The 19,856-nt window shown below is 40.7% G+C and overlaps 1 protein-coding gene across 13 annotated transcripts in view; it reads left to right on the forward strand.

Annotated features, from left to right (window-relative positions):
• Positions 1-2,578: 2,578 nt before the first annotated feature.
• FN1 (fibronectin 1) overlaps positions 2,579-19,856 on the forward strand; it is a 64,713-nt gene continuing 47,435 nt past the window's right edge. For 10 of the 13 annotated variants that reach the window (XM_006184307.3, XM_014558886.2, XM_014558889.2 and 7 more), the window contains exons 1-12: positions 2,580-2,969; positions 3,923-4,051; positions 5,005-5,142; positions 6,500-6,631; positions 7,574-7,711; positions 9,992-10,150; positions 12,539-12,730; positions 13,544-13,723; positions 14,330-14,506; positions 15,566-15,718; positions 16,994-17,122; positions 18,142-18,285. In XM_006184307.3, coding sequence (XP_006184369.1) covers positions 2,822-2,969; positions 3,923-4,051; positions 5,005-5,142; positions 6,500-6,631; positions 7,574-7,711; positions 9,992-10,150; positions 12,539-12,730; positions 13,544-13,723; positions 14,330-14,506; positions 15,566-15,718; positions 16,994-17,122; positions 18,142-18,285 — 1,819 coding nt within the window. In that variant the 5' untranslated portion in view covers positions 2,580-2,821. Of the gene's footprint in view, positions 2,970-3,922; positions 4,052-5,004; positions 5,143-6,499; positions 6,632-7,573; positions 7,712-9,991; positions 10,151-12,538; positions 12,731-13,543; positions 13,724-14,329; positions 14,507-15,565; positions 15,719-16,993; positions 17,123-18,141; positions 18,286-19,856 lie in introns of all 13 variants that reach the window. The other 3 variants (XM_006184314.3, XM_006184308.3, XM_032479923.1) reach the window with 2 other exon arrangements.

The following is a 19,856-nucleotide window of genomic DNA, read 5'->3' on the forward strand; positions in this document are numbered from 1 at the left end:
ACAGATTCCTTGTGCCCATTTACAGTTAATTCTTGTTCCAGCTCCAGCCCCAGGCACCTAGCAATCTATTTTCTGTCCCTTTTGTCACAATACCCCCTGCAAATCAAGATGAGGAAAAGAAATCCAAGAATCTAGCCTATAAATAAAAAACTACTGTTTGCTGAAGAACCCACCCTGTCAAAATCATCTTCAGAATTCTTAAGGGAGTGCAAGGGAATCTTGGACCCGCGGCATGCCTAGTTTGAATAGGGTCAGTGTGGAGAGATTTAATTATCTCTCCAGTTAGAGATAACAGACTTACACAATTACAAGGGATTTTGATAATGAAAGAATACTGTAGCAAGCCTTGTTATTTTAACTAAGAAAAGGTCTCCACTACCAAGGTTTAAAAAGAAAAATTAAAAGTGTAAATTCGTAAGCATTTCTCTAAAATTCAATCAAAATATTATTACATTTTTGCTTATGAGACACTAGAAATATGTCATATCCTTAAACAAATTATATTTCAATGGATTGAAACATGTTTCTTCTGAAATGTAAGCTGCTTGGGCTTTTTCCCTCCAAGCTGTCATGTGTATATTATTCTAATGTATTTTGAGTACAGTAAATATATCCAACTATCATGGTTTTGGTTGACAAAATACTTTTCTAACCACTTATTTCCTTCCCCTAGAATCTATGTATTTTAAGAAAGTATTAGCTTCAGGTTTATCTTGCTTACATCCTGATTTCCAGGTATCCTTCCCTCTGGAAGGAACACCCAGCTTCCCAGAAATTTACTAAGAATTTTACAAGGGGCCCTTTTATATTTGAAAGAGAAAACTGCTTTGTCAAGTTGATGATGAGAAATTCAAAAAAACTCTGACCCAGACAGGACTCTAAATTTGGGGAAGTCCGTGGCACTCTTTCAACTTGAAAAGTTGGTCACAAAGATTCCTCAAGAAGTTATTTTACACTCTTTGTAAGAAACTGATATTTGCTGTGTTTTCCCCCCTTTAATTCCCTGTGTTAATAAAAACAAATGTTAGTTTTGTGTCTTTGATGTGCTGGACATTTTATAGACCAGGGTTCGAATTACCCCATGGCAGTTATTGAAGGTGGAACTTTTGAAGAAAACAAGTACTTGCAGAAAGAAACATATCTGGCTGGCAACTTTCATAGGTTCTCAAAGCAAACGGGAGGTCTGCACTTACTAACCTAACTAAGAGGCGAAGCTTTGAGTTTGGGCCCCTCAGGAGTAACTGAAGAAAGCTGAGGACTCCTTTGGAAGATCTTTAAAAAGCAAGTGTGACCTGTGTTTGTCTGAAAAAAGGGCTGATGTGATGAGTTGCTAAATGCTAGCGACTTCTCAGATTCCCTTTCTACTCTCTGCCTTTACAGGGAAAGACCAGGAAGTTTCAAATGGGAACTTTCTACATTCTTGGAGTAAGTAACACTTGAAAAAAAAAAATTGGCAGCGGCGTTGGGGGAGGGGAATTCTGTGATGAAACCGATGTCTACCAAACAAAAATTCCAAATAAAAAGCGAGGAAGGGACTGCAGGAAGGCGAGACTGGGAATGGTCTTGTCTCAGCTTTAAGTGACTCAGAGGTCTCTGTGTAAGGGGCGCGGTGAACATGGTCAAGGACACCACGATCTTTCTCTTTCCATGATCGGCCCAACTTTCCAGTTTTCAGTGGTAACAGGCATCCTATCCGCAGGAAAAGAAGACTTTCTTGCATACTTGAAAAAAAAAAAAGTAAACTGCTGCTCTGTCTTTTCAAAAAAACCTTCTCTGAATTTCCCCCAGATCCGCCAAGCGCCCCGCAGAGCTCCTGGTACTTAGTAGAAGCTCATTAAAGGATTTCTTTTCCCTTTCGCCCCGCGGCTAGCACGTCTCAGAACCGGGCAGGTACAGAGTTTAGAAGGGGAGAAGTTTTGAACAGGAAGCTGTAAAGGCAAAGAAAGTGAGTCCCCAGTCAGTACACAGTAGAGCTAAGAAAGGGAACAGGAGGCGCGCCAGCCCCGCCCTGGGACGGCAAGGTCTACATTCCTACAGCAGCAAGGTGGTGGCTACTTTACGGCTTTTCCTCCCCTTGAAATACACTCTAGTGAGCAGAGATTTTTTTTTTTTTTCCAGAGGTGATGCAATGTCCTCAACCTCCCCCTACTACAGTAAACTAGAAAGGGGAAGCGGTGGGGGGGAGGTGGGGGAAGGAGGGACTAGGGACCCCTTCGCTTCACACGACTCCAGCCCCTCCCTTTCCTCCCAGTCTATCCCTTTCCAGCCGCTTCCCATCCCTCCCCCTCTGCCCCCAAAAAAGTTTGACGACCGCAAAGGAAACCGAAAAAAAGTTCTCTTGCCCCAATCCTGGCGGGCGATCAGCATCTCTTTTGTTCGCGGCGAACCCACAGTCCCCCTGACGTCACCCGGAGCCCCGGCCAATCCGCGCGCGGTCGGCGGCGGCGGCGGCGAGAGGAGGGTGGGGGGAGTCCGGACGGTCCCTCCTCCCCGGCACCCGGGGCCTTGCGGGGGGCGGGAGGGGACCGTCCCATATAAACCCCGGCTCTCGGAGCTCGGCCGCCCGCGCCGACTGCGCTTTGCAAGAGGGAGTCCTAGGCGCGAGCGGGGGAGAGGGGACCTGCAGCCACAACGTCTTTGGTCCTCTCCTTCCCCTCTGTCCCTCTACCTTTTCCCTTCCCCATCCTCCAGTCCTTACTATCTTGGCGGTGTCAACCCGCTGGAGGCACTGGAAGGGACTCCCCCCGCAGGTTACGAAGGGAACCAAACTTGGTGGCAAGTTGCCTCCTGGTGAGAGCGTCTCTCCCCGCAACGTCTCAAGATGCTCGGGGGTCCGGGGCCCGGGCTGCTGCTTCTGGCCATTCTGTCCTTGGGGAACACGGTGCCCTCCGCCGGAGCCTCGAAGAGCAGGAGGCAGGCTCAGCAGATCATTCAGCCCCAGTCCCCGTTGACTGTCGGCCAAAGCAAGCGTGAGTACAGACCGCGGGCTGGAACAGGCTGTCGCGGGATGGGACCGTAAAGCCAACTAAAGTTGTGGCTGAAGTTTTGTGTGCGCGCGCGCGCGCGTGGAGTGTGTGCACGCCTTAATGAGAAAAAATCGGCTGTGGACACAAAAGACTCTTGGTTTGAGCAGGCTGGTTCTGAGGGCCTAGGATGAGATAATGCCTTGGAGGACAGGGGCTCTGCGAACCCCCGCAGTACTCTTACCAACTCTTCGTTCAGGTCTTCAGGTTGTCCTCCTATGAATTCATCAAAACTTGCCTTTAAAGAGATAATGATGTACGCCTTTAAATTTTCCATTTGGGATTAGTGTGGTCCTTACTCTTGTTTTCTTTGTTATTAAATAATTGGTTAAGTATTTTCAAAATGGGGGTGCAGAGAGGGTAGCTAAGTAACTATGCTGTTCCTACTTTGAATGAGATGTAATTGGTTCAGATTTCTCTGGGGGCCCTCAGGATGCTTCTCCAAGAACAGAGATCAGAATTCCTCTTCCAGGTTTTCCAAAGACACACCCTGCCTTTTCCTTGGCTAAAGGAAACTGCTTAATGTGCCCTTCTTGACTTATTACCCCAAAAGGGCACTGAAATTCCTTGCATGTTTTAAAATGTAATTCCCAGTTATCTGCTTTTCAAAATATTTCCACTTCTTTGATGCAAGACCCCCGGCCAGATGGAAATGACATCATTGTATAACATTTAACGAAGTAAAAAGGGGGGGGAAAGGAATACTTAAATATCTACGTGTGCAAGTTGTGGTTAACTCTTTAGATAGCTAGTTGCTTTTAACTCTCCTGGTGCTCTGATGATTAACTTTTTGCTACATTTGTTACTTAGGTTCATCAATTTCACTGTACAGGAAAATTCCATAATCTGGAAAAAGGAAGGATACAAATTTAATAACTTTCCCCTTCAATTACTTACAGCTGGTTGTTACGACAATGGGAAACACTATCAGATAAACCAACAATGGGAGCGCACCTACCTGGGCAGTGCCTTGGTTTGTACCTGTTATGGAGGGAGCCGGGGCTTCAACTGCGAGAGCAAGCCTGAACGTAAGTTGGGGGGAGCCTGTCTGCTACCTGGTATCTTCTAATAGATGGAGAAGTAGTGCCTGTTAACTAAACCTAGCATTAGTAGTGAAATTACATACACATTTTCCCAGTTGAATTATCTATCTTTTCCTCTTTTAAAATGTTTAATAACTGCTTAGATTTGCTTTCCATATGTTCTTTTAACCTATAAAACAAAAGAACAAATATATCCCAAAGTAGTTCCTAGAGTCTTCTTTTTATATTACTTTCCCAAAGCTTTTGATGAAAAAAATGAAAGATGTTGTGTGTTCTTTCTTCCTCTGGAAAAAAGAATTGCTTATAAAATTTTAATTTATTAGAAAGTAATTTCAAATCTTAAACTATAAAATTATGGGGCAAAAAACACTTTGGGCGCTATAATGTGAAGTGATTTGTTGGCTGCGGTTCAACATAAAACCACTAACCACTTCAAAGTTCTCATTCCTTTATGATTCTTGATATGTTTCTTGTAAATTATGGCAACTCCTACTGAGAAGCACTGTTGAGGCTAAAATGGAAATAGTAGGACTAACAAGTGACAGAGCCTGATGGGAGGTGGGGCTCTTCAAACTGTTTGCTTTTTATGTGGACCTTGGTTTGACTTTCTGAACCAGAGAGAAGAGGAAGCCCTTCCTTCACAATCCAGCCAGTCCTAAGGTCTTACTTTATATATGACTTTTCCCTAAGGGTCTGAGAATCCTTTCCAATGGAAATTATATTTCCAGAAAATCAGAGAACTTGTCAAATGTTGAAAACTGAGGCTTTATAACAGCCTAGGGTAAAATCTACATCTCCCACTTCAATTTTTTTAAAACTTTCCGTTCGTCCTTTGCTGCTTGTAGGATGGAAAAGTGAGTTTTCCTTTGGATGGGGTCAGTGGAATCGAAAAGCTTTTACATATGTGGGGCTCACGCAGACTTTCCTTCTCCCCTCAGCTGAAGAGACTTGCTTTGACAAGTACACTGGGAACACCTACCGGGTTGGCGACACCTATGAGCGCCCTAAAGACTCCATGATCTGGGACTGTACCTGCATCGGGGCTGGGCGAGGGAGAATAAGCTGCACCATTGCGAGTAAGGACAGCGTTCCGTCAAATGACTGGAAAATCTCCCCATATGAAGTTTTCCATTCCCATCACTGTCACTTTCTGTTATCTATGACTGGATATTCCTAACTTGGGGATTTGTCCCAGGTGACCAGGTACTCTTATGTGGACACCCAACTGGTTCCTGTGCTTCTGGAAGGTGGTTCTGAGCACAGGTGGTGTCAGTGTTGAGTCTGTGTGGATTTGTGTGTGTGTGTGTGTGTGTGTGTGTGTACATAGCGTTACCAAGTGGATCTCTTGGGTTCCATTCCAAGCAAGGCATGCTTGGAGGAGTTGCCCATTTTGCATGATCTGGGCATCTTCAATCCAGACTGATCCTGGGGTGATCTGCAGTGATTGGGAAGGTGGCCACGGAGAGCGAGTTAGCCACTGTGTGGTCTGCTCTGCTTGTTTGCAATGCACAGATGTCTTGGATCTCACAGCAACAGTCTGGTTTCTTTGTGACCAGTTGTTTATACCCAGGAAGCAGATCTCTCTCTTGCCAGGGATAATATGGGATGATTAGCCTAAGAGTGTTTCCAAGGTACTTTGGGATCTGGATTGACTCAGCAACTCTAGTTCAGCTAAGGCAAACTTTCCAATCTGAGTCATTGGGTTACCAATAGATTATATTAACATAGCATTTAGTTTTTTTCATATATCATTTAAGTCATTTTAAGGTCTGTCCAAAAGACAAATCAGTCTCTTGGGAATAAGCCCAATCAGCTTTGCCCTTATTTAATGTTAGAGTTTATTCAACTTTATTGGCAAATCTTAAGAGTCAGTGGTCCACAGCATTTACCATCCAGTGGACAGTTTAGCCCTTGCCTGGGCCACTGTGTTTAACAGCCTAGAGAAGTGCCCAGATTTCCACACTTAGATGTATACATCTCTTTGCTCCCATCAAAATGACATTTCTATCCTAGAGTAAAATACAGTCTCCACATTCCTGAAAGCTGGAAAACTAGGCCCGATGTCTCTTTAATTGACTTAGTCTCAGGCCCAACCTGCTATGTATGCATGGAGGTCTTGCCTGCCAGCCTTTCTTTTCTGCTTTAGAACCCAATTTCCTGTGATCTCTCTGGGGAACCAGGATTTATGACTCCTTTCCTTGCCATTCAATTTTCTCTGTGCTTTCCCATTGTGCTTAAACAAGACATTTAATTGAATGACCCAAAGTGACCAGACCAGTTAATTTTTCCTCTGTCTGTGATGGGAAAGCTGCTCCCTGTGTCCTTACTTTGGCCAGCTCAAGTGCCTATCCTGGTTGGAACATGAGACGTTTTCTTTTTTAAGAAATATTCTCGGTCCCACTCTCTCTAACATTAACTTTTGATCTTGAACAGACCGCTGCCACGAAGGGGGTCAGTCCTACAAGATCGGTGACACATGGAGGAGACCGCACGAGACTGGTGGTTACATGTTGGAGTGTGTGTGTCTTGGGAACGGGAAAGGAGAATGGACCTGCAAGCCCATAGGTGTGTGATGCACAGTCAAAATGTCGGGTTGAGCCCAAATCAATGCAGACAAGAGATCTGAATTCCAATAAAAAAAGACAACAAACTGAAATTTTAATTTCAATGATGTAATGTTATATAATCCATTGTTGTCTTAAAGGAATCAGATCAAAAATACCAACCATGTGTAGAAGTCTTACTTTTGTTTCAAAACACAAGATAAGTTTGAAAGATTTAGGAAGAAATTCCTTTTCTCTCTTAAGATCTGATCTCAGATTTCCCCATGGTCAAGATGTAAGTTATTTAAAAGAAAGAAAATGACATTTTTGCCATATTTCCTCATTGGAACACACTGGCCTGAAACATGATATGGTGTGTGCTCTGTCATCTTTTTGTCGAAATAAAAATTGTTGGGTTTCTTTCTGTCTCAATCCTCGGTTGAACTCCATAGATACAAATCTAAAAGTTTCTGGCTATAAATTTTACTCTGATTGTTGTTCTCTAATTCAGAGGCTTTCATTTTTCTTCGTGTTGTCTCTGTTTTCGCAGAAATCCAGATTTTGAATAGCTTTCTTGTCATTGTATTTAGGCATTCATTATTGGTCATTCAGAATTAAGATCGGAATTTTGCATATTTAGTCTCCTACAGACTGGATACATACATAGATCCTTTTCACTCAAAGTGCTGGCATGAAGAAAGGTACTAGCTGAAAATACATAGTCCATGTGCTTGTTAGGAGAACAGAATTTCTGCCTGCCAACTTGGCTATGACTTTCTTTCGTTTTGGTTACTTACTATGTGCTTAGTTACAGGGCGTGCCTTTCATTTTGAACAGAGTACCACTTAACAAAATGTGGTTGGATTTTTGCTTATACAATACACTCGAAATTACAGGGAAATGGCACAATTCAAAATAACCCCTCCCCCCCTTTTTTCTGCTTCTCTTTCAAATTTCCCTACAGCTGAGAAATGTTTTGATCACGCTGCTGGGACTTCCTACGTTGTCGGGGAGACTTGGGAAAAGCCCTATCAAGGCTGGATGATGGTGGATTGCACTTGTCTGGGAGAAGGCAGTGGACGCATCACCTGTACCTCTAGAAGTATGTTTTAGATCTTTATGTTAAAGATGAGGCCAGGTCTTGTTTTCTGGATTCCTAGAGACAATCGTCACTTAGAACACATCCATCCCACCAATGTGGTAACGTTTGGGTGTCAAGAAAAATTCCAACTTATCCTGCTTCTTCAAAAAAGACTAAATTAAAAAACAAAAACAAACACAACAACAACAAAAAACCTAGTTCCCTAAGGTCTTAGGTTATCAGCTACTGAGAAAGAACTTTAATACACATTTAAATGCCAAATGTGTTGTGGACCTGAAGATTAGTTGCAAATGTTTCATCCAAGTTATCACTGAAATATTTTCTTAAGTGTTAAGAGTGAAGAAATTGTTAAAATAACACGTAAATGCATCTTTGGGCATGTAGGTAGTGTTGACATAGGAAGGACCAAAGCTCTAAAGTTTTTGGTTTTCTGCTATGTTTGAAATTTAAATAAGACACATTCATTAGCAAAATTGATGAAAATGAAAAGCACTTAGCCCATAGGTTAAAATTATGTGTCTGTTTTGGGCTAAGGACAGTGTCTCTTTAGGCTTATTAATGCTGTAAAGAAGCTGCCCGCTGGCATCTCTGCTGCTCCTTCTAAGATTGCCCTGGGGCCTGACTTCTTGCCTTAGGAATTAAAGGTTCCTTTTCTGAAATTTCAAACTAACAGCGACTATGGAGTTTGTGGAAGCAGAACAGTCATTAACGGTGTTACAAATAAATTTAAAATCACATCGCAGTATTTTGAACACATTACATTTATCCAGCTGAAGATATTTAATCATCTTAAAATGCTCATCACCCAAATTTGAATTCTTTGCTAACAAAAAAATAAGTATGTCCTGGAAAGTGGTAACATTTCTGACCAAATCTTTCCCAGAACCCTGCCAGTTCATTAGATCTTTGGCATTTAAAATTGTTATGGTCTTCAGACTTCCAAGACCTTGGTGGCAATGCTTTAGCTTAAGACAAACTAGATGTTTGACTCAGACTCTTTATCTATTATTTAAAACTCTCCTAATAGCAAGTTGAAAAAAGTTTCTCAAAGAAAAGTAATTTATTCCACGAAATTTTGTAAGTCCCTACTTTGTATAAGACGATATAGGGATGCAAAAAATGAGTTGGACAATAGCCCAGCCTTCAGAGAGCACTTAGTAAGTAGGTCAGGGTGATGAGAAAGGCTTATACATATTCATCTTCTACAAAGCACAGTATTAAGGGCGTCAAGACAAACACTGAAATAGTGCTATGGAGGTTCAGGGAAGGACAAGACTTTTTGTTGGGGGTTTGGGGAAGAGCTATCAGCAGCAATGGTATCTTCATTCAGCCTTCTGCTGTGGTGGGAGATCAGTGTGGGTGTGTATTTGTCTGAACTTAAATAATTATTATTTTCTCTAACCCAGTGCAGTGCTTTTCTGATTCACAAATACATCAAATCCTTTCTCCTCACACTGTAGCATGTGGGCAAAGCTGGATTATAATGGAAACAATCCACTTGCCAGATAATTGACCACAGATTAATGGTAATTTACCAATTATCATTTATACTGTGTTTATTATATGAAATATTAATTATAATGATAAGCTACCAATGATCATTTTACATGAATAATCGCACATTTCCATCAGAGGGTTAACACAGAGCAATTCCAAAGAGGCCATTTTGTTAGTGATGTTAAGTAAGTGGGGGGAGCGGAGATTTAGAGGGGTGAAGAGAATATTTCAGTCAAAGAAGTTGGTTCTCCCCTGAATTTTTTTCACATGACAAATGAAGAAAGAGATGCTGCTATCTCTGAATTGCTTCTCTGGGGCAGTTGAGGGAGACCCTTTGAGACCTACTTGCCTGCCTACTGTTTCTAGTTTTCTAACAAAAGTCCCCTGCAGATGGGAAGGTTGTCTACAATAATTACTAAGAGAAAGCCCAGAGAGCCTGAGAAGGAGAGAGAGGGCAGATTAGCGAGCCAGAAGACGAATTTGGTCAAAGGAATAATGTGAAAACAATGTGGAAAAAATGTAATGGATGAAAGATGATGAGGAAAAACTTTGGCAAACAGAGAAGTGGAAAGAGACTAAGTCCTACAGCTCAGTTCACACTGTTTCAGACACAATCCCCTATTTCAGAAGTTTAAAACCTGTGGCACCAGGGCTGAATATGGACGAATCACTCAAAAACAGCTTACCAAGCCTGAAATAACCATATTCTTATTTTAGGTTTGTAGGGAGCACTTGCCATGTTTGGCCTTATTTACATACTGAAATGCTTCCTTTCTGACACAGACAGGTGCAACGATCAGGACACTAGGGCATCCTATAGAATTGGAGATACCTGGAGCAAGAAGGACAATCGGGGGAACCTGCTCCAGTGCATCTGCACAGGCAACGGCCGCGGGGAGTGGAAGTGTGAGAGGCACACATCTCTGCAGACCACATCCGCTGGTGAGGCACAGAGCGAGCACGGACAGGACCCAGGGCGCGGTTCAGGGAGTATTTCCGCAAATCCATCTTTCCCTTGACACGCCACTTAAGGATGTTTGGCAGTGTTTCAGCTAATAAGCTTTGTTCAGACTCTTAGTTGTTAAAACTTTGTTTATTGTCTTTTTAAATGTAAATAAAAATAAAATGAAAATGGATCTTGGGAAAAAACAGTTTTAGCCCCAAGAGCTTAAACTAATGTTTAAGAGGATGCTAATAACATAAAATCTACACTATTTATGTATAAAGATATAGATAGATAAATACAGAGAGATCTATATATACACATATAGATGCACACATATGCATACACGTGCATATTGAATATCTATAGTGCATTTTAATGGAAATGAGAGACTTTTGATTAGTTTACGTGATTACTTGATTGTTATGCTAGGAAAAGGGAAAAAAGTACTTTTTTTTTTGAAATGGAATCTAGCTCCTTGTCCTGACATTCAGCTCTGTTTGTAGAGGAAGTAATCCTTTATGTGTGCTTTCCATGCTCCAGCAAAGTTTTTTGCATTCCATAAAGTAATGCACAATCGTTTTCTTCATGTATTGGCATTCACAGTTGCAGAAATTCAGAGGGGACCTAGAGATGGGAATGAATGATATACTAAGCTTTTTTTTTTTTTTAAAGCTTTAATTGTTTCTAGAATAAGAACAAAATCCTTGCATTGTTGCTTGTCTTGTAAGAATCTAAGGAAAGAAATATGGCAGTCCAGGGTGTGTACTTCTGTTGTTATTCTTGCTATGTTTTGATGAAGTTTTCACTGCACAATGAGCCAGCATTGTTCCTGAGTCTTTTATCAATCAGTCATTTAGTTAAAAATATTAATTACTTTGAATTTTTCTCCTTTGCTGAGTTTTCATTTTTCAGTGAGCAGGTGAACAAGATGAGATTTGATAATATCTTTAAGGTATTTGATTATTTTCAGTAAAATTGCTGCTAACCAAAAAAGAAACAATTACAAATCTCAATTTGCTGAAGTGTAGTTGGGGTTAAATGGGCGTAAGCATTCAGTAGTTGTTATCTATTTTTATTAGTATTACTAATATTATACTGAAATAACTTAATTTTTCAAAAAAGTTTGAGAAGCACTGGGTTAAACCAAATGGAACTTTCTTATACAGGATCTTAATGTTCCTTTGCATTGTGGCTCTCCCGGGTGAGGTGTATGAATACAGACGCCGTGTCCCCCCAGTATGTGTGACCTTGGGACCATTGTCTGTGAAGTATTTGGGTTCTCTTGGGTTCAGCAGCACTTAGGGAAATGCTGAATTCAGCTGACCGGTTACTCTAGCATCAGTTCCAACTCCACTCCTCCTTGGGCCCGGCCCTCAGGAGAACAGATTTCTAGAAGTTTAAAGAAAAGATCAACATATTCTGTCGTTTTACTCTGAAAGGAGAGCTGTTTCAAGAGGATTGACTGACTTTAGAAAAAAAACCATCACAGAATTTCCAAATAATCCTGGGGAGAAAGAAAATATGGAAGGAGGGGCAGCATCTAGAGAATCCAACCTGGCTGCCCAGGGCACCCTCTGGGATGCTCAGAGTCACACAGATGGCAAGAGGTCTGTAGCAGAGTGGCAGGGACCTCTCAAAACAATCTCAGGAAGAGAGAGGCCCAGATATATCTGGCTAATGGGAGCTGCTAAGAGAGGAAGGGTGAGATAGACCATTCCAGGTGAATGGAACAGCATGAGGAACAGCATAGGGTGCATGTTGGAATGATGAGCAGCTCACTGAGACCAGGCATAGAACAAGGAAGGAAGTGGTCAGAAGTGAGCTGGAAGGAAGTTAGGTGTGGAGGACCATGAAGGCATGGATTTCAGGCTCACTGGAGTGAGTAAGGAGTTATTGAAGTTATCTGTTCTGTTGAGTGGCAGAATAATGTCAGTGATTTAGAAATATAATCTTGGTAGATCCAGATAAACTGGAAGATGGAGATCATTTGGTAGATGCATGTGGATTATTTTCTGGGCTGCATGCAGTTACTAACTACTATATATAAAATTGATAAACAACAGGCTTCTACTCTATAGCTCAGGGAACTATAGTCAATATCTTGTAATAACCTATAATAAAAAATATGAAAATGAATATATATATAGGTATAACTGAAACATTATGCTCTACACCAGAAATTAACACAGCATTGTAAACTGACTGTACTTCAATTAAAAAAAAAAAAAAGCTAATGCAGAAAGGGAGAGTGGGCATTTCTTCCCAATTCCAGGTCACTCACAACATGGATTGCAGAGGGATCTGTATGGGACCTTAAGGATCCCGACTCCAGAAAGTAGTTTTCTCTTAACCAGCTCTGTGACTTCCCTTTCTCACGTCCTCAGGGTCTGGCTCCTTCACAGATGTCCGAACGGCCATTTACCAGCCCCAGCCTCACCCGCAGCCGGCTCCATATGGTCACTGTGTCACAGACAGCGGTGTGGTTTACTTGGTGGGGATGCAGTGGCTGAAGACACAAGGGAATAAGCAGATGCTTTGCACTTGCCTGGGCAACGGAGTCAGCTGCCAAGAGACAGGTCTGTGGCATCTTTTCAAAAAAGGGTACCGATAGCTTTTTATTATTTTGTTTTTTGAAAGGCAGCAATTCATTTGCCAAAAAAAAAAAGTAAAACAATAAAACAAACAAGAAAAGCTTAGAATTTTACCACAAAGTGATAGCAACCAAGGCTGGCATTTGGTCTATTTTCTTCCAATCTTTTTAATCTATGTATTTTCCTTCCAGTGGTGAGTGTTACACTGCTCTGTATTACCTTTATTTGTCTCAAATGTTGTTCCAAGAGGTTGCCTTCTGAATAGCTAATCATCCATATTTTATACTGCAAATCTCAAAAGGTCTGGAACTTTGTGATGTAAACTTCTTTCCGTAACCTAATGCATCTCTTCTGGGCTATAAAAGTGAAAGTAACTGTAGTAATAATAATTGGTACACTTGACTTTTCCCCTAGAATAGTCTCATGTGTTAATTGTCAGGGCACCAACAGAATCATATATATCCCTCCAGTATCTCTTGAGCAGCGTCCTTAACTAACCCATAGTAATATAGCTTTGCATATGGGGAAACTGAGGCGTGGTAGCAGAGATGGTAACAAAGGATGTCCCCAGAAGAACTCAGGTGTTGCTCTATCCACGAAAGGCATGGCTTCCAGAGTAAGGCATTTTTGGCAACATGACGATCTGGTTAATACTCACAGCTGGTCGTATAGTTGTTGTTATTGTTTTTTTTCCTTTTGAGGGCACACGCTCAGTCTCGGGTAAGCTATAAATAAGGAAGTACGGGGGGGAAATAAATGCAGCTCTGTTTGCTGAGACCCTGCTGGTTATGCCCACAGCTGTAACCCAGACTTACGGTGGCAATTCCAACGGCGAGCCCTGCGTCCTGCCGTTCACCTACAATGGCAGGACTTTCTACTCCTGCACCACAGAAGGGCGGCAGGATGGACATCTCTGGTGCAGCACGACTTCCAATTATGAGCAAGACCAGAAATATTCTTTCTGTACAGACCATACTGGTGAGTATCCCAAGGGTAAAACACAACAGTGAGAAAAACCCATTTCCCATGCCCTATTTTTATCTGCCAGCCATCTAGCCATTCATTTTGAGGCTGCACTTGGGAGGTATCACTTTTGTGCAATCTGGACCCAAGAGACATGAAACTAACTCAGCAGCTAAAGATCCTTCCAAGTTTCCCAGTAGTCTGGGGAAATGATACCAAGGGGAAAGCCCTCTGGTGCATTTATTTTTGACGCCTTGGGATTATCATGCGATTAAAGATACTCTCATGTTAAAATCAGTGGGCAGTCCCACAGGGCTGAAGGATACACAGGACAGATACCTGAGTGCTTTTGCTTCTCTTTTGGCTAAAATTGTTTTATTCAAAGCGACCATGTGATCTTTTTGGAGTGTAAAAATTGGATTTAAATCTGCTTTGAAGGTGAAGGTGAATACACTAAGGAAGCTTAGAACTATATTCTCAGACGTTTTTATTTGAGAGAGACTCTCTGAATTAGTCACAGAAACTCAGCTCTCTCAGAACCTTGCTGTAGTAATTCCCTGCTGTCCATTGGAAATCTCAGTTGTAATCTTTTTCTTCCTATTTGTGTATTGTTCTGGACAGTTTTGGTTCAGACTCGAGGTGGAAATTCCAACGGCGCCTTGTGCCACTTTCCCTTCCTGTACAACAACCACAACTACACTGACTGTACTTCTGAGGGCAGGAGAGACAACATGAAGTGGTGTGGAACCACCCAGAACTATGATGCTGACCAGAAGTTTGGATTCTGCCCCATGGCTGGTAAGATGAAGCCCTTGTAGACAGTCATTTATGGAGGAATTCAGAAGGATGATGTCCAGTTTACTCCTATGTCACCCATTAAGACTTAATTTTGAGATAGCAGAAAACTTTGTGATATATATATATATATACATACACACACACATAAAATCAAATATATAAGAATTATATAATTATTTACATGGTTTTAAAGTCCTACTGATATAGTTTAACGCCACCCGAATATATAAATACGATATAAATACTTCTTTAAAAATCTGGAAATGTAAATTTTTCACGAGTTAGTCTTTTGTAAAAAGCACCCAACTGAGTAGCTAAAAACATTCAAGTGGCTGATAAAGTCACAGATTTAGAGTCTTTGCATACAATCTTGGTTTGACTGGAATAAGCTCTATCATGTATTGAATACCAAAATGACCCAAACTCTGTGTTTTCTGACCAGTAGAGAATTTTGTTTAAAAGGGAGGGCTCTAGCTTGTGTGAGTGGAGAAAGAGGAACCAAGGCCTTTTGTTTGTTTTCAAGTTTCAAGAGCCCCATAGATTGCATTTGATTTTCCAGTAGTGGGACCAAAAACCGGTGTGCTGTGCACTGTCCAATGTGAATAGTAGGCAGAGAAATATCAGAAGAAAACTACTTACACTTATTTCTATTCCTCTCATTTGTTAGATTTAGAAGGAAAACACACATTAGCTTCCAATTCTATACCCATACACACGGTTTCCCTTTGATCTAGTATAAATCAGAACTAGAAAGAGTTCTGGGGCAGCAGTCATATCCAGGCTTTGAGAACATTGTACACCCTTTGAATGCATAGGCATTACTGTGGTTTACATCCCCTAACCACTCTGTAATTACCTCATCTTTAGACTGTGTTTTCTCTCTCTGGTACTCAGAACTCCACGCACCCTCAGCACAGCACTGAGATTTCTTTGAGGCACACAAAACGTCTTTCCAAGTGAGACTTCTGAAGATAATGAAACTAGACTGATAATATTGCATTCATTTTAGTCCTTGTGGTCATTTATCCAGTGATGCACTTCTTATCTGTTTCCAAACAGCCCACGAGGAAATCTGTACCACCAACGAAGGGGTCATGTATCGCATTGGAGACCAGTGGGACAAACAGCATGATATGGGTCACATGATGAGGTGCACGTGTGTTGGGAATGGTCGTGGAGAATGGACATGTGTTGCCTACTCCCAGCTCCGAGGTATGTTTGTTTGCTTATTAATGAAAATATGTGAGAGGACAAAGAATACAGAGAAGGTAGATTTTTACATGATACGTTTGCTTTAACGAAAGCAGGAGAAGAAATACTCAATGGCTACTCCATGTAGTCTACGGTGCTAGGTAAATTTTGCATGTTAGGCTGCCAGTTAAGAAAACCTGGCAGAGCAATTCTCAGATTCTGAAACATTCCTTAGGCTGAGCCAAAAAGATGACTTCAAAGGCTAGAGCACAATTGATTGATCCTTTTAGCTTGTAGTTATGCTGATTCTTGTCTAGGAAAGGCTGGATCATTTCTATAAAGAAAAGAGGTTCTGCTATTCTCATATCAGATCCTCACAGATCAAAAGTTAAGGAGACAAAGACATAGAGACCAATTTCTTTTGTTCACTTCAGTTTTTCCTCTTTGGACCCAGGAGTATAAATGGGTGTTGATCTATTAAAACTATTTTAGTTTTTCTTCTTTGATTTGAAATGTAAGATTTAGGTAGAACACTGAACTAAGAAATAGTCCATATGGCCTCTGTTGACAATGGCCTGAACTTGTTCTCCTTTTACGGTGTCCAATGGGTGACACCGTCCAGGTGTAATAATAATCACATACGATGTTGCACAGCTGAAAAGGGCACTAGAAAGTCATCCAGAACAATTCCTCATTTTACAAATGAAAGAACTGAGACCCAAAGAGGGAAAGTAATTTTCTCAGGATCTCGGAGATTTAGCAACAGAGTTGGCCTAATTTTTTTTTAATTTTCCAAATGCCATAGGTGGTATTTTATTTCCCAAATCCAAATATCTCCCCACCCCTGCCATTCTAGAGGTGAGACTGTCAGTCACTTCATTGCTGGGTGTCTTATAAGTATGTTTTATCTCCCTCCTATTTATTGTAACAAACAGAGGCCTCAACGTCATTATCAACACAGCAAGAACTTTTCCAAAAGTTAGACAGATACTTGGTTAAAATTTGGCTTTCCATAGGAAGATATATATATATATATAAAACCACATTCTTTAGTTGTATATACTCCAATCTACAATCTTTATAAGTTTATAAGAGACAGATTTTTTTCTTTTGCAAAAATTGTAGTGCTGAGTAAGCTTTGAAAAAAAAGCTCATTCTATACCAGTAGAAAAATTATTTTAGTGGGAGGTGTTGATAATTAAGTGGAAGGAACTATCTGCTTTGAAAAGCATAGCTTCTTTTATTTCATCAGTGAAACTTTAAAATTCTCCACTCATCCCACTGTTACCTAAACAGATCAATGCATCGTCGACGACATCACATACAATGTGAATGACACATTCCACAAACGTCATGAAGAGGGACACATGCTGAATTGTACCTGCTTTGGTCAGGGCCGGGGCCGCTGGAAGTGTGATCCCGTTGGTAAGTAGCTGTGTGTCTCTAGCTGGATTTGGACACTGAGAATAGTTAGCAAGTGTCAGGTAAGGAAAACTATTTGATATCACTTGATTGAAGCTGACTCCAGACTTTGATCATGGCTTGCAGAGAGCTTGGCAAAGTCTTTTCTCTAATCATGGGCCAATATACAATCTTGATATTGGTAGTTGTCTATTTTTGCTTAATTTGGGAACAAATGGAGGTTTATTTTAACTGAATGGGATTCGTTCTTTGCATCTGAATCATAAAGATAGTTCTTGTTATGAAAGAGAACTTTCCTTTGCTGACTGTGCAATAACATGGGCAAATGATTATGCCAGTAAATACCTCCCTCCAAATGCTTTATTTTTCTTGGCTGCCCTTTTTAGTAGATCTAAGCAAACAGTGAAGGTTGAGCCTTAAAAGAGCTGTGTGACCAGCTTTAAGGTAATCCATTAATATTCCTTTACTCAAAGAGACATGTTGCTCGCTAAGAAAACAAACTGATCAGATGAGTTTGTTTGACCTCAGATTGCCACAGCTGAGAGAGAACCCTGAGAGGTTTTCTTAGACGCTTCTCAGCAAGTGTTCATTGGTTGAAATCTGGCTAATTCATTTGTGTGTAAAATTAAGTCCTCCACACTTTGAAGAAGTGTACAAAGTGATATTTTATCCTTGCTATTCAAGTGATAAATCAATTGCACTTAAGTGGGTAAGATATAATACCTAACTTATTTTTCTCTAAAATTTGGATGTCAGTATGTATAATAATATCTAAATCTTAACATTTTTATTCAGAAATATTATCCTTTTAGAAAGCTAAATACTCTTCCCAATGGGTACTTTTAAAACCACTAACTAGACAATAAGGTAAAAGATATGAACAAAATATTTTTAACTGTATATAATTGTAAAGACAGTGCAAGTTTTAGTTAAAACTAAGAACATGTGCTCTAGCATACTGAAATTAAATTTGTAGGTTTAAGTCTTCAAGGCTGCTAATCTTTTACTTGTATGTGTTTTAGACCAGTGCCAGGATTCAGAATCCCACACCTTTTATCAAATTGGAGACTCATGGGAGAAGTATGTGCATGGTGTCAGGTACCAGTGCTACTGCTATGGCCGTGGCATTGGGGAGTGGCACTGCCAGCCCTTACAGACCTATCCAGGTAAGCAGCTCTATTCCCACAAACAGAACTGTCAACTGGGTTATAAAAACAGGGCAGCATCACTGTTTATTCATCCTTTGATGCTTAACTTGGTGTCTCCTCCCTTCCTTTCCCATCCTTTTCTCATCCTTTCTCATTCAGTAATCAATTGAATTTTTACTAAAATGATTTTCCTTTCCCCCCAAATCAAGTAAAAGGAGTGGAAGGCTGTGAAAATGTCACTGTATGTAAATTTGTTTCTTAACATAGTAGAACATTCCAGGAGGTGAAAGCACTGGCTAATTTGCTCTCTCATCTGTACACAGAAATAGAAACCATGAGCTGAGCTATGCTGGGAGTAGAGGTCGGGGTTTTATGTTATGATTCTTGCCAGAGAAGTTGCATAGAGAAATTGCATGAAATACAGCATAGGGTATATGTTCATTCAGCATTTCATCCAGGCCCTCTTTGTCAAAATGTTCATTTGTTTGATCAACTGGAGTCTGGAACAAAGTATCCTGGGTCAAGAATTGAGTAACTTGGTTAGTTCTCTGCCCATGCAGTTCAAATACTCGAAAATGTTCGTTGATGGATTTTTTCAGGTCACAGGACAAAATGAGTATCTGCAGGTATTATTAATTCATTTTAGAAAAACAATTTTTAATTTAATTTTTGCTGAGTGATTAATTACAATAAGATGAGTTGAATTAAGAAACTCTAATTTTTAGGCATTCATTATTTGAGTAGTTACTGAGATCAAAGCCTCCTGGAACTCTGTTAACTTAAGACTTAAGGCATAGCCTACATTTAGAAACAAAAAGAGAGATCTTCAGGGCACCAGATTCTGCCTAAGACAGAAATCAAGATGAGGTTAGATCCCCCCATAAGGTGATAAGAGATTCACTATCACAGGGAGTGAGATATGGAACAAGTTGGCCAAAGGCAGTAGATCCCAGCTCTATACACGCTGCTAAAGAGCTACAAGTCAAGCTTCATTCATTATTTCCTCACCTGAAAAATGGGGAGACTGTAGCTGATTACCTTTCAAGTTCCTTCCAACACTAACAATCTAACAATCTGTGATCCTAAATACCAACCACCCAGATATACCCTTTCTGAACTTTGACGAAACCCTCCTCTCCCCAACCCTCAGTCGCTGTCGTGGCTGCAGAAGATGACGTGGCTTTAACAGACTCACAGCGCAGACTGACCTGGCTTTTCAATTGTATTGCCTGGTGGATTTGGGCATAGGAATCACTTAAAACCTTTTTCTTTTTAATTTAATAGTTTAAAAAAATCTGATTGTAGAATTATTGTAAATTGAGAAAGTGTATAATTGAGTCTTTTTTTTTTCTTTAATGATGCAACCAAAGGATAGAAACTCCTAAAGAAATGCCCTTTGGTGTCTGTGTTTGTGGTTGTGATTGGTGTGGTGTAGCAACCTGCTGAAAAGTGATTTACATCTCAATGATTGAGAGAGAACCTCTTTTACTCTCTCTTAATGTAAGCCTGTTCTTGTAGCTGCTTGCTGGGAGCATTTAGGTGAGATGCAATCTAGATGGGAGGGAATCCTTCTGTGTTGGAGTTTCATG

The sequence above is a fragment of the Camelus ferus genome, chromosome 5 (assembly GCF_009834535.1).
Source record: "Camelus ferus isolate YT-003-E chromosome 5, BCGSAC_Cfer_1.0, whole genome shotgun sequence".
NCBI lineage: Eukaryota > Metazoa > Chordata > Mammalia > Artiodactyla > Camelidae > Camelus > Camelus ferus.